This window comes from Malaclemys terrapin, chromosome 18 (assembly GCF_027887155.1).
Source record: "Malaclemys terrapin pileata isolate rMalTer1 chromosome 18, rMalTer1.hap1, whole genome shotgun sequence".
In the NCBI taxonomy this organism is placed as follows: domain Eukaryota; kingdom Metazoa; phylum Chordata; order Testudines; family Emydidae; genus Malaclemys; species Malaclemys terrapin.
Genome location: NC_071522.1, coordinates 23,654,359 through 23,668,065, shown reverse-complemented (window position 1 = coordinate 23,668,065; position 13,707 = coordinate 23,654,359). Strand labels below are relative to the sequence as shown.

Genomic DNA, 13,707 nt, shown 5'->3' with positions numbered 1-13,707 from the left:
CCAAACTGGGCTGGGTAGGGCTCTCCAGAGCGGGGTACATGCAAATGATGGGCAGCTGTTTCCTGGTGGCTGGGGGAGTTGGTGTTGTGGGGTGGGATTTAAAAATGACACCCAGATTAACTATTTAGGCCCTTTCAGACCTTTACTGTGCTATGCTGGGCAGGGGTTTAAATGTGTCAATGTCTGGCTGCACTGGCCTAGCACCACCTGTGAAAGGCCAAGGCCCAGATGGGAGATATTGTCTGGACGTGGGGAAGTTCAGCCTGTCCTGTGTCTGCAGATTCCTCGCTGACGGCATGTTCGGGCGTGGAGAATGCAGGAGCTCCTCAGAAGCTGCTAATCCTGGATGCCAGATCCTACACCGCGGCTGTTGCCAACAGGGCAAAGGGAGGGGGCTGTGAATGTGAAGGTATAAAACTGCACTCAGGCTGCTTAATAGCTGGTCTCATGGCATCTCCGTGCTTGGACTCTTTCTTGTTGGACCCCTTGGACACACAGTTTGGACTGGGGCTGTCTTTGTGTAGTGTTTCCAATACACAGATCTCCCTGGGGAGGAGTGGCAAGATTTGTGCTGCCCGTTCCTCTTCTTGCTAGATTACTGCGAGGCTGCCTGCCTGCCCACCCTTCACTCTGCTAGGACAGGCTGCCCACCTGCTGCACATATAGCTCCCAGGGATCAGTGTGGGAATGAGGGGCAGCAGCTCCTGTTCTGTGGGCTGTGATCAGAGCACCTGCAGTGAGAGGCTTTGATTGCAGCACATCCCGTCCGACTTTTTCTGTCTGTTGTGTTTAGAGTATTATCCAAACTGCGAGGTAGCGTTCATGGGCATGGCCAATATCCACTCCATCAGGAACAGCTTCCAGTACCTGCGCGCTGTCTGCAGCCAGATGCCAGATCCGAGCAAGTAAGTGCCAGCGTGCTCTACTACCACTCTCCCTGCCTTTTTGTCTTCCTCGCCATCTGGAAATTCTCATCTCCTCATTCCCATCCAATCGCCTGAGCCAGGTTGCCGGCTCAGGAATCAGAGAGGTTTTCTCTTGGGCGTGTTTACAGAGCTTGAGCATTGTGTTTCCTGTGATCGATATTTACTATTGGGGATACCGTAAACACACCACTCTTCTGTGGGCTTCAGTAGAGACCTCACAGCTTTTGTGTCCAGAAAAAGTAGGATTTGGGGGCTGGATTCTGTGCTGTTCTTCCTGAGTTGGCTGGTTCCTCTCTGTGGGAGCTGGTATGGAAAGGCAGCAGTACAGTATTTACTGAGGGCTCCAAAGAGTCTTGGGATAGACGTGTCCTCTAGTAGAGAGCTAACAAGTCATTTTCTTTCCTTTTATGTGCACTCTAGCTGGCTTTCAGCCCTGGAGAGCACCAAGTGGCTGCAGCACCTCTCCGTCATGTTGAAGACAGCAGTTCTGGTCTCAAATGCAGTGGACCGAGAGGGGCGTCCTGTGTTGGTTCACTGCTCGGATGGCTGGGACAGAACCCCGCAGATTGTAGCACTGGCAAAGATTCTTCTGGACCCCTATTATAGGACCCTGGAGGTACCATACAGTAGTGCCGTTTTGTTAGTTCCTGTTAAGAAGTTGCTTGTGCCTGCGATGAGCCTCAGACAGAAGCAGAAAAAAGGCTATGGAGTGGGATTGCATTTCACAGTAAAGCTGCTTTGCAAAATGTCACAATGCAGGGTAACTGCACCTATATTCCCCCTCTGTGTTCCTTCAAGGAGACCTGTGCTAGGGACCCGGTTCCTCAGCAGTCCCCTCTCTTGGGCAGAGACTCGCATCTGTCTCCCTCCTGACTGGGGTTGTCCAGGCTGCTCAGTTCCCTGCAGACACAGTGATCTCTCTAGAAAGCCACAAGAACAGCATCTGCACTTCGCTTGTTTCCTAGAGTCTATGCCCAATGTAATGGGCTGCGGTTATACGTTACTGTGCAGCTCTTTATAAGCATATTTATTCTTAAAGTGAAAGCATTACAGAGAAAATATATTAAAAACAATAAGAAAAACTACATGCATGCCAAAAAACTTACCAGCTGTCACCCCAACTCCAACCTGGGCTCTGGTAGGTGTCAGTCCTTCAAAACCCACAACTGGATTTTCATCGTGGTGACCAGTTTGTATCTGTCTCAGATTCAGACCCACCATGAATAGTTCAGTCTTTCCTTTATACAGCTTGGGCCTTTGATCTTGGCCTCTTATCACAATTGATCAGCAGACAATGGCTCACTTCTCAGGGCATAGCTTCAAAAGGCTGGGTTTTTGCATAATCAGAAGTGGGGAATTTGCATCCACTCCCCCCTAGATATTTCCCAAGAAAACCACTCACCACTTTTTGTTCCAAAAGTCCATTCTTGTCTGACACATTGTTTAATAAAGCCCTTTGAACCCCCAGGTCTCACATCTGTCACATCTCCCCACCTTCCTCCTCCTCTTGAGAAGTTGCATACAATCCTGGTCCATAATAATACATAGACCATTCATTTAAGGCAATGGATCCTGAAGATATTTTAACTTAATTCCGGAAGGCCTCCCAGTTATATTGTAGGAAATTGCCATATCTGTCACACAACATTTCCAAGAGCTGTTGTGCTGGTGAGGGGTTTTCCCACCTATTCTTCAGTGATCTGTAGCCACTGAATTGTGATACATCAGTCTCTCAAGAGCCTCTGCCTTGGGAAGTCACCACTTGTGTTCAGGGCTTAGCAGCTTCCCCACTATATTCTCTGCATGGCACCCAAAGGGATTTGTTATGTGGATGTAGTAGCCACTCCTTCATATTTGGATTATAGGTTCTGAAAGTCTCAGTTCAGTGCTATGGAAAAGGCCTTGTCCTTACATAAAGCTAGAGTAACCACCAGCTTTCATTATGCTTTGCTTCTAACCCTAGCACAAGTGCAAGCTTCTCTCTAGCCCTCCAAGAAACTCACTGGAGCTGCCTTGCTCTGCTGGGTACCTGGCGCTGCAGTTAACTTTCTTCTTTGTTAACAGGGTTTTCAGGTGCTAATTGAATCAGACTGGCTGGATTTTGGTCACAAATTTGGTGATCGCTGTGGGCATCACGAGAACGTGGAAGATCAGAATGAGCAGTGTCCGGTGTTTCTTCAGTGGCTAGATTCTGTTCATCAGCTGCTCAAGCAATTCCCCTGCCTGTTTGAATTTAACGAAGCTTTCCTGGTAAGAGCTGTGCAAGCAAATGCATCTTTATTTCTTGCTAATTATGAGCTAGGGCAGAAGGACAGCTGAGCCGTTCAGAGCTGTTGTATTTGAGGAAAAGCAAAGTGGGCTTAGGTAAAAGTGAAAGATGTTTTATTATGGATTGGGTTTTCTAATGATGTGGCTGAGGGAGAAGGGAAGTGAAAATGTATATGGTTCAGCCAGTGAGGCTGGAGTGGGGAGCACTCATATTTGGCCTCATTCAAAGCTTTTGTATCAGTACAAATCCTTCCCTAGTTAGTTTGATTATGGTGACTGCATTGTTAATGCTGTCAGTTGATGTCCCTATTTGCTTACTTGCACTGTCCAATCTAGTTCCGTTTTTACTTATTTTCCAGTGCTAAAGGAACTTTACATGGTGCCTATGTTCCTGCTCACGCACTTACATTTCTGTCACTGGGAATTTTAAACCTATAATGCATTCCAGACTATTAAACACCTCATCATATTTTTAAATAATCTTTTCCATCCTGTTACACGTTTGATCATCTGTATTTGCAGACTGCTCTTCAACCCAAACACACACACTCCTTCCTATTTCAAACTTTGGGTGGTATCTGTGTTATAGACATAATAGAAAAGAAGAGTTCAGTTTTGTGTGGGCTCGTTTTCTGCCTGCTATATAAAAAGAGCTTCATTTTTTTATTTTAATGGATGGTCACTCTGTATATATTTTCTGTGAATAAGTTGCACTCAGTTCCCAACGTCAGTTTTAAAATTAATGTTTTGTTCATTGATTTCCAATGTCCCATATCGTGTTGAAGAATAACTGCAAATTTAATAAAAGACCCAACAAAGCACTCTCTTGAAATGTTGTCCTCTAGCTATGAATTAATGAATGTAGTTTGCTTTTTTATTTGTTTGTATTTTGTGCTGAAAGTGACCTCAATCTTATTGAGGTTGCAGGAACAAACCATCCCGATGTGTAGAAAGAATAGTAAATATGGCAGGCGACCAGCTTGGCTTAACAGTGAAATCCTTGCTGATCTTAAACACAAAAAAGAAGCCTACAAGAAGTGGAAGATTGGACAAATGACCAGGGAGTATAAAAATATTGCTCAGGCATGCAGGAGTGAAATCAGGAAGGCCAAATCACACTTAGAGTTGCAGCTAGCAAGAGATGTTAAGAGTAACAAGAAGGGTTTCTTCAGGTACGTTAGCAACAAGAAGAAAATCAAGGAAAGTGTGGGCCCCTTACTGAATGACGGAGGCAACCTAGTGACAGAGGATGTGGAAAAGCTAATGTACTCACTGCTTCTTTTGCCTCTGTCTTCACAAACAAGGTCAGCTCCCAGACTGCTGCACTGGGCAGCACAGCATGGGGGGGGGAGGACGACTGGAAAAAGGCTAATGTAGTGCCCATCTTTAAAAAAAGAAGAAGGAGGATCCGGGGAATTACAGGCCAGTCAGCCTCACCTCAGTCCCTGGAAAAATCATGGAGCAGGTCCTCAAGGAATCAGTTCTGAAGCACTTAGAGGAGAGGAGAGGAAAGTGATCAGGAATACCACTTGCATCTGAAGAAGTGAGGTTCTTACCCACGAAAGCTTATGCTCCCAATACTTCTGTTAGTCTTAAAGGTGCCACAGGACCCTCTGTTGCTTTGATTGGGAATAGTCAGCATGGATTCACCAAGGGGAAGTCATGCCTGACTAACCTAATTGCCTTCTATGATGAGATAACTGGCTCTGTGGTTGAGGGGAAAGCAGTGGATGTGTTATTCCTTGACTTTAGCAAAGCTTTTGATACCGTCTCCCACAGTATTCTTGACGGCAAGTTAAAGAAGTATGGGTTGGATGAATGGATTAGAAGATGGATAGAAAGCTGGCTAGATTGTTGAGCTCAACGGGTAGTGATTAATGCTCCATGTGTAGTTGGCAGCCGGTATCAAGCGGAGTGCCCCAAGGGTCGGTCCTGGGGCCAGTTTTGTTCAATATCTTCATTAATGATCTGGAGGATGGTGTGGATTCCACTCTTCAGCAAGTTTGCAGATGACACTAAACTGGGAGGAGTGGTACATACCCTGGAGGGTAGGGATAGGATACAAAGTGACCTAGACCAATTAGAGGATTGGGCCAAAAGAAACCTGATGAGGTTCAACAAGGACAAGTGCAAAGTCCTGCATTTAGGACAGAAGAATCCCAGGCACTGCTACAGACTAGGGACCGAATGGCTAGGCAGCAGTTCTGCAGAAAAGGACCTAGGGGTTATAGTGGATGAGAAGCTGGATATGAGTCAACAGTGTGCTCTTGTTGCCAAGAAGGCTAATGGCATTTTGGGCTGTATAAGTAGGGGCATTGCCAGCAGATCGAGGGACATGATCATTCCCCTCTATTCGGCATTGGTGCGGCCTCATCTGGAGTACTATGTCCAGTTTTGGGCCTCACTACAAGGAGGATGTGGAAAAATTGGAAAGAGTCCAATGGAGGGCAACAAAAATGATTAGGGGGCAGGAGCATATGACTTCTGAGGAGAGGCTGAGGGTACTGGGATTGTTTAGTCTGCAGAAGAGAAGAATGAGGGGGGATTTGATAGCTGCTTTCAACTACCTGAAAGGAGGTTCCAAAGAGGATAGATCTAGACTGTTCTCAGTGGTGGCAGATGACAGAACTAGGAGTAATGGTCTCAAGTTGCAGTGCGGGAGGTTTAGGTTGGATACTAGGAAAAACTTTTTCACTAGGAGGGTGGTGAAGCCCAGCGATTCAAGTAGTAGCAAGTAGAAGTATTGGAAACAAATGGTTTCATAGAAAATAAAATCATAATATACATTCTAGAACCTAGACTTAATTAAGAAGATACTGTCACGTCTTGCAGAATGTTGCTCAACCAAAATCTTCGCAGCTTTACAGCCAGGCTGGCTGTGACCCTCCTTTCATGAGCTATGCACGCTGTCAGTTTGCCTCTTTGGTGAAGACTTCAGTGTGTTTCTTAGCTCTCCAAGGTCCCCCGCACCAATTCTTTGTTTTTATTAATAAACAGGACACCCCCGGTTGTTTGTTTATTCCTGAAGATTTCCTCACTTGTAGATTTTGCAATCTCTCAGGCTGCTCCTGGCTCAGTATGCAAATAGGCATGCAATGCACAAATGGCCAGACAGTGAGATAAGTGTCAGTTATCTCCTGCCTGAAAGGAATATTTCCGAAGTATGGAGCCTCCTGATGACCTGCCTTAACTCCAAGACCTTAAAAACACAATTTTTAATATCGTACATAACTCCTTTAAATATTATCCACACATACATTTTGCAATGTTTATGACAACCAGTAGGTTGCTGGCTCTCAGTAGAGATCTCATATACCACTCTTCGGTGAATTATTATGCAAATATCCAACCCAGGGGATTCCTGTAAAACCCTATGCATCCCCTGTAGCCTCTGCCAGTAGACATGGTGGGATCCTTGGGTAACTTTCTCCCACAGGATGGAAGGAGAGCTGTGGCAGGGGGCTGGAGTGTGTGCTTTAGGGGTGGGGTGGGAGTTGTGTTACGTGGGTGTGAGGGAGAGTTGCTTTCCAAGGGCCCTGGCAATTGCTCTTTTCTGTTGACGGTGCAGGTGAAGCTGGTGCAGCACACATACTCCTGCCTGTATGGGACCTTCCTGGGCAACAACCCATGTGAGCGAGAGATGCACAACATTTACAAACGCACCTGCTCAGTGTGGTCCCTCCTGAGAGCTGGCAACAAGAACTTCCACAATCTCCTCTACATGCCTGGCACCGAGCAGGTGAGTGGCAGCCCACAACCCAGCTGTATGGGCTTGTGGCTAGCAGCCAAAATTGTCTGGGAAGAGTAATTGGGTTGGAGGGAAGGGAGGCTGGCTTGCCTTGGATGGGGAGGAGTTTCCCTTTTGTCCTGTCCTTCAGTGTAATTTCTCCTGCAGGTGCTGCACCCAGTGTGCCATGTGCGAGCACTACATCTTTGGACAGCAGTGTACCTTCCAGCATCATCCCCCTGTCCTCTAGGGGAGGAGGGTATGGACCGCTACCTGCCCCCAGGATCCCAAAGCCAGGAGTTCAGCGGCAGATCTTTGGACAGGTAGGGAGAAAGGAGTTCCAATTTGGGTTCCCTTTCCACCACGGTCCTGGGTTTCTTTCCTGCTCACTTGCTCTCTCCTCTGGCTGACATTATTACACACACACATTTGCCATGAGAAGCACCCAGCACCATTGTCCTGAAAAGATAGGGCCTGGAGTGTCCTGAACATGCCTGTCACCCCTCTCTCCAGGGTAGCCTCAGTGAACACCTGGAAGAGAGAGTACACTGTTCCCTGCCATACTAGGAGCACCATACGGGGAGATTTCATGTAGCTGCTCTGAGGCCACCTTGTAGTGGTGCGAACACCAACGTGTCCTAGGGAGCAATAGAAGAGAGGCCTAGGGGGAAGGGAGACTGGTGCCCAGATGTGGTGCTGGCTGCACTAGGAGTGTCTATTTCTCGCCCTAGGAAGCAGTGTGTGAAAGAGGAAGTTTGCGTGACACTTGTCCATGCCTCTCCCAACTAGCTGGCTTGTGCGTTCTCAGTCTAATGCTGATGCTGCCTTCACCTTCACACACAGGCAGTTCACCACAGTGCCCTGGGCACTTCCTTCCTTCTCCTCCTGATCAATGGAGAGCAACACCTGGGATGCTGGCTTTGGGGATCCAAAGGGAAGCTCCTCCAGCTATGTCCCTGTGCTCCAGGGGCTGCCTGGTGCTACATAGACCCTACCCCTACCCCTACCCCAGCCTGATGAGGAAACTAGAGATTAGCGGAGGTTCTTGTTGGCTGGTTAGGCCTCTGAGGTGATGTCCCAGCTGTGAAGTGATTAAACCAAGAAATGGCTGGCGAGGAACTCGGAATCAGTGTCCACTTTTAACATGTTGACTGTAAGTCTAAATTCCAAGGTGATGCAATGATGCAACCCTATTAACTATGCTCTCTCGTCACACCTCGGGGCATCCTACCACTATTCAGAGACCTAGCCCTGTGTGCTGGGCAGTTCCCTTCCCCCTCTGCAAGGGCCCCTGTGGCACAGAGCAGCAGGTACTGGGATTTTTGTAGTAAAAGTTTCTTCTCCGGAGATTCAGGCTTTGTTTCTTGGTTCCAGGTTACCAAAGACAAGATCTATGGATGACCTGCTTTCAGCTGGTGACTCCAGCAGCCCGCTGACCCGTACTTCTAGTGATCCCAACCTGAACAACCACTGTCAGGAGGTCAGGATGGGCCTGGAGCCCAGACAGGCCAGCACAGAGGGCCCTGAGCTGCACCCCGAGGAAGGCAGCGTGGTGGCTGTGGGAGAAACGCAGCAGGTGCCAGTGGAGCAGGGGAAAACTCACCCCCTGCAAACGAGCAACAACTTCAACAGCCACACTGATCATCAAGCGCATTGCAAGCCGCTTAGTGGCTGGGTGCCTCCACCAGCAAGCAACATCTTTCCAGAGACAGAAATGGGACGGAGGGTGAATGTGGAGGATGTAGATGGCATCAGCCCAGCTCCAAACCATCCTGGACAGGAGAATGTCTGCAGGACTTGTGTCAGGGCTGTGGAGCAGCTTGAAACATGTCCCTATAATCCTTCAAAAGCAACTGGCCTGGAATCTGATGGAAGCTGGAATCTTGTGAAACCCCCACATCAAGACACCCTAAATCCTGCAGTGGGCATTCCCAGCCAGGACACTCCTGCACCAAGTGTCTCTCCTCAGAACAACCCATGCCCCATGCCAGGCATCCCTCAGCAACATAAAGACACTGGCAAAAGTGGGAGCAGCAGGAGCGGGCACTGGGAGGAAATGGGCCGGGTGGGGATGGTGCCCCTGGAGCTGTGGCAAAGGCCCATTTCCCAGAGCCAGACCAGCGAGTTCTCCCTCCTGGGTTCCAACTGGGACAGTTTCCAGGGGATGGTGACGTCTCTCCCCGGTGGGGAGACAGTAACCAGGCGGCTGCTTTCCTATGGGTGCTGTAACAAGAGGTTGAGCAGCAAACCGTTGCGGGCACCAGGGCTCTACCTCAGTAGCCAGTGGCCAACAAGAGAAGGTGTGAAACCACCAGTCTGCTCTGGCTATCCCAGTGCACATTGTGCAGGCCCTGAAGGGAAGCCCAGCCGGCCATGGCTACCCTGCCACCTGAAGCAGGTGTCTGGCTCCAAGTATGTGCCACCAAGCTGCCCTTCCCCTGTGCCTCCTCTCTACCTGGATGACGACGGGCTCCCCTTCCCCACAGATGTGATTCAGCACAGGCTGCGACAGATCGAAGCCAGCTACAAGCAGGAAGTGGAGCAGCTGCGCAGGCAGGTGCGAGAGCTCCAGCTAAGGCTGGATATACGTCACTGCTGCGCCCCCCCGGCTGAGCCACAGATGGACTATGAAGATGACTTTGTAAGTAATGGCCTATAAAGTGCCATCTCCCACCGGGTCTGACCCATCCATGAACCATGACATCCTGCCCTTCATGTCCCTGCTCTCCCCTGACTCCAGCGGGAGCATGTGCTGCCAGGCTCACATGTTCTCTTACCCCTCACTTCCTGTTGGTGTGCAAGTTTGATGCTCATTAGGATAATGATTCACTCCTCCCCTCCCCCGCCCCTCCTCCCCATCCAGGGGTTCTACGTTCTCCTAGCCTGTGCTTCCCAGGAAGGAACAGAGTTCCTTCTCTGATCTGGACACCATCTCCTCCTGGCCTTCACTCTCCTAGTATCCAAAGATTCCTTCATCCAATCTTCCTTTATTTCCCAAGACATGGGGGATGACGCAAGTCCGGATTCTCCTGCCCTTTGCTTCCTGAGCTGGGGAGCGACAGTGCCACTTGCTCCTTCAGGAGCAAATCTGAGTGGGGTGGAAGGGATACTACTCTTTGGGTCTGTGCTGGAAGGGGCTGATGGCTTTTGTGACTTTGGCTTTCTCTCTGCAGACCTGTCTAAAGGAATCGGACAGCAGTGACACTGAGGACTTCTACTCTGATCACAGTGAGGACTGCCTGTCTGAAGCAAGCTGGGAGCCTGTCGATAAGAAGGAGACTGAGGTACATCCGTATACAGCTACATATGTAGCAGGGTCAGCTTTGTCTGTTTGAAGGTGATAGATGCTACAAGGGAGGATGGGATCTAGGCTCAGAGCAGCCGTTCCTGTTGTGCAAGGAGGTGACGTATGGTAGGATTGGCTCTCTGCTTTCCTTGCGAGGTAGGCTGTAGCAGGATGGGGTGCAGGCTTTCCTGGGAGCAGTTCCATGTCCTTTGGTGCTAGGCGAGGTGCGGGCTCACCAGGCTGTGCCTCTGTGCCTTGCTTTGCAGACCAACCCACATGGTTCAGTGTGTTTTATGGCCCAGTGTCACACTGTAACCCACGCTCCAGTCTCAAGATGTCCTCCTCAATGATATTGTTTTGCAAGCCTATTACAGGCTCCTGGGGTGAGGTGCTAATGAAGGCTGTTATTTTCCCCAGGTCACACGCTGGGTTCCAGACCATATGGCCTCACACTGCTTTAACTGTGATTGTGAATTTTGGATAGCCAAGCGAAGGCACCACTGCAGGTAAAACTCAGCCACCTCTTGCATATCTCCATTGTTCTTTTCCATCTCCTCCCCAACCCCCAAATGACCACATCTTTGTTCTTCCTTTTCTGTCTCAGGCCCCTCAGCACAGGGTCACTGACCCTCCCTTTCTCTATCCACCCACCCTTGCACACACTCCCCCTGGAGTCCCTGACCCTCTGTCTTTCTTATCGCTGTTGTCCTGGGGTCCCTGACCCTCCCTCTATCCGTGTTTACACTAGAAATGCAGATGGTGTTTAAAAACATGTCCGCTAACATCTCAACTCCCACATAGTTGAACATTAGTGCAGACAGGACTGAACGCCTTCAAGAACACGCTGGTTGTGTTTGGCCCTAGACTCCCCCAATCTAGACATGGCCTTCTTCTTTATGGAGTTGTCACTGTCTCACTGCTCTCTGCTTTTATTACCCCTTACCAGGAATTGTGGGAACGTGTTCTGTGCTGGCTGCTGCCATCTGAAGCTGCCCATTCCTGATCAGCAGCTCTACGACCCAGTCCTTGTCTGCAACTCCTGTTACGATCACATCCAGGTGTCTCGTGCTAGGGAGCTCATGAGTCAACACCTGAAGAAACCCATCGCCACAGCTTCCAGTTGAATGCCAGACAAGGACGCTGTCCATGCCAAGCCTTTTTGCTCACAGATTTGAGGGACGGCTCTGCCTCCACTGGAATTGTGAAGGTCTTTGGTGCAGCATTTGAACACCAAACTCAAATGCACTGTCTTCAGCAATCCTCCTTGATCCCATATCCGTCTGAAGCAGAGGAATTGAGATGAGACAATACAGTGGGCCCATCTTGGTACCAGTGTACGTATAGCTGAAGACCTAGGGCTAAATAGGAGACCACAACCTCTTTCTCCTATGGATTGGAAAGCGATGCTTTCACAGATACTGCCTGTGCAAGTACCCCAAAGCAATAGAAAGGTATGTTTAGAATCAAACTCTTCTTTCCACCCTACAAAAGGCAGTTTGCATTGTACAAGAATGAAGAGGGTGGATTCTGAATGGTACCTCTGTCCTCTGTGTCCCTTCAGAAAGGCTCAGCCTAGAGGTTCCACTGCTTCTCTTTCCATGGAGTTTGATTTGCAGGCTGGCTTTGTGGATGAGGGGTCTGAACTCATTAGCAATCCCTGAGTTAACCTTCTCTTGGATGCGGAAAAGGAATTCCTTCTCTCTGAAGACAAGATGGGGCTTCTCTGCGAGGCCAAGCAGATCTCTGCCAATGTCCGGGACCTGCAGAGAGTAGTGAATGCACTAGACTAGACGATCCCCCTGCAGTACTGTATGGGGAGAGGGGAGAATGGTTTGTTCTCTTCTTGCTCTGCCTGTCTACTTCTAGTCTCTCGCAGTGTCACAGCCTGGTGCTAACACAGGAATGACCGTGATTCTGTCCTGGGATGGAAACATAACTTGTGTTCCTGTGTTGCTCCTTCTCCCCTTTGCTGCCTCCATCTCCTCCTTTTCCTGTTGCTCTATCCTGAAAACTTGACATCTTGAGGGTAGGCCGTAGTGTGTTGTTTTACCTCCTGGAACGTGCTGTTTGGTGTGCGTGAGGGTTTCAGTCCAAATGCTGCTATATATTTCTGTGCACTTAATGTAACCCGAAGAAGGGAGAATGAAGCAGAGATACCAAATTGGAGGTAGGGAGAAAGCCGGCCAACAGAACCTCTACAGTCAGTTTTTTTCACTCTAATGTGGCACTTAACCAAAAGATACAGTGATGGGCATGTGCAGCATATGCCCCTATGCGACAGAAACAGTCTCTGGTTCATTCCAACACCACTTAAAAGTTCCTCTTGGACTTGACTTCCTTTCCTGTCTGCTGTACAGAAGCCATAACTTTTAGAGTCGCCCTTTTTGAAATCTGTAGTTATCGCCTCTCTGTTACTTCCATATGCTACACACCCGGCATCCCAGCTCATTTTAAGGAAAGCTCACTAGGGTACGAGCTTAGGAAGACGTGAGTTACAAGATTAAGCTTCTGCTCTTTTCTTGGATCTTTGTGAGCCATGTTTGATACTTGGTTCCTGAGAGATCCAGAGAGATGCTGGTCGGAGCGTGGAACCAGGGGCATTTTTATAGCTGGGTAAATTGTTTTTCTCCAAATAAATAGAGACCACAGATACCCTACTTAAGACTCCACATTGAGAGGGTGGGGGGATATGAGTCCTCCCTGTCTAGTAAATAACCAAACACTAGGCTATTCAAACCATGTTCTGACCTCCCAGTTCTATTTACAAAACCCAGTGGTTTTCAAATTTCAGTTGAAGGAGTAAAAAACAAATGAATTTCTCGCACTTTTACATTTCCGCCTCCCTGGTTTCCAATAACGAAAGCAAAGCTAGCATCATCTGAAGAGACTGTATCTGCTCAGACTGTTTTGCTGTTCCATACTGGGAGCAAACAACAAGGGGGAGAGGGAGAGAGAGAGATGTCATACTTCTGATTCTCCCCGCCTTGTACCTTGCAGTATTTCCACCTGTGGAGGAGAGTGGGGTGAGACACTGATCCCCTGGTGAGAGCACAATTCCCATGTGGCCTCACTTTCTGTGGGTGGAAGTGACTGCAAGCAATAAGGCAGCAGAGAGTCAGGTCCGTATTCCTGGACATTTGGATTCAGACATGGTTCATCTAAACTGCTTTCAGCTCTTGTGGGTGTCAGTGTCAGAATGTGCTGGCCAAAACCTCCAAATCAGTTCAGTAGCGTTGTGACAAACAATGTGCTGTAAGACTCAATACATTTGAAATAAAATCTCTATATTAGTGCCGCTGTGTTTGGCCCGTTCTTTAGTCTGGATTCTGTTGTTTTTTATTTTAGATAAAAATCTCCCCAGCCAGCTGTGGTAGGGCAAGAAGTCAAAGTAAAGCCATGCTCTTGCACTCGCACACGCCACACTGCCTCTCTCCTGTCAAACCCATTAAGCCCCTGTCGTTCTGCCCCCGGAGTGCATAGGAGCTCTGTCCTGTGTATCC

The 13,707-nt window shown here is 48.8% G+C and overlaps 1 protein-coding gene across 6 annotated transcripts in view; it reads left to right on the top strand.

Annotated features, from left to right (window-relative positions):
• MTMR4 (myotubularin related protein 4) overlaps window positions 1-13,499 on the top strand; it is a 113,522-nt gene extending 100,023 nt beyond the window's left edge. For all 6 annotated transcript variants that reach the window (XM_054008209.1, XM_054008212.1, XM_054008210.1 and 3 more), the window contains 10 exons: window positions 281-409; window positions 794-905; window positions 1,347-1,542; window positions 2,991-3,176; window positions 6,763-6,933; window positions 7,090-7,244; window positions 8,296-9,562; window positions 10,095-10,205; window positions 10,625-10,713; window positions 11,154-13,499. In XM_054008209.1, the coding sequence (XP_053864184.1) occupies window positions 281-409; window positions 794-905; window positions 1,347-1,542; window positions 2,991-3,176; window positions 6,763-6,933; window positions 7,090-7,244; window positions 8,296-9,562; window positions 10,095-10,205; window positions 10,625-10,713; window positions 11,154-11,331 (2,594 nt within the window). In that variant the 3' untranslated portion in view covers window positions 11,332-13,499. The remainder of the gene's footprint in view (window positions 1-280; window positions 410-793; window positions 906-1,346; window positions 1,543-2,990; window positions 3,177-6,762; window positions 6,934-7,089; window positions 7,245-8,295; window positions 9,563-10,094; window positions 10,206-10,624; window positions 10,714-11,153) is intronic.
• Window positions 13,500-13,707: the final 208 nt, after the last annotated feature.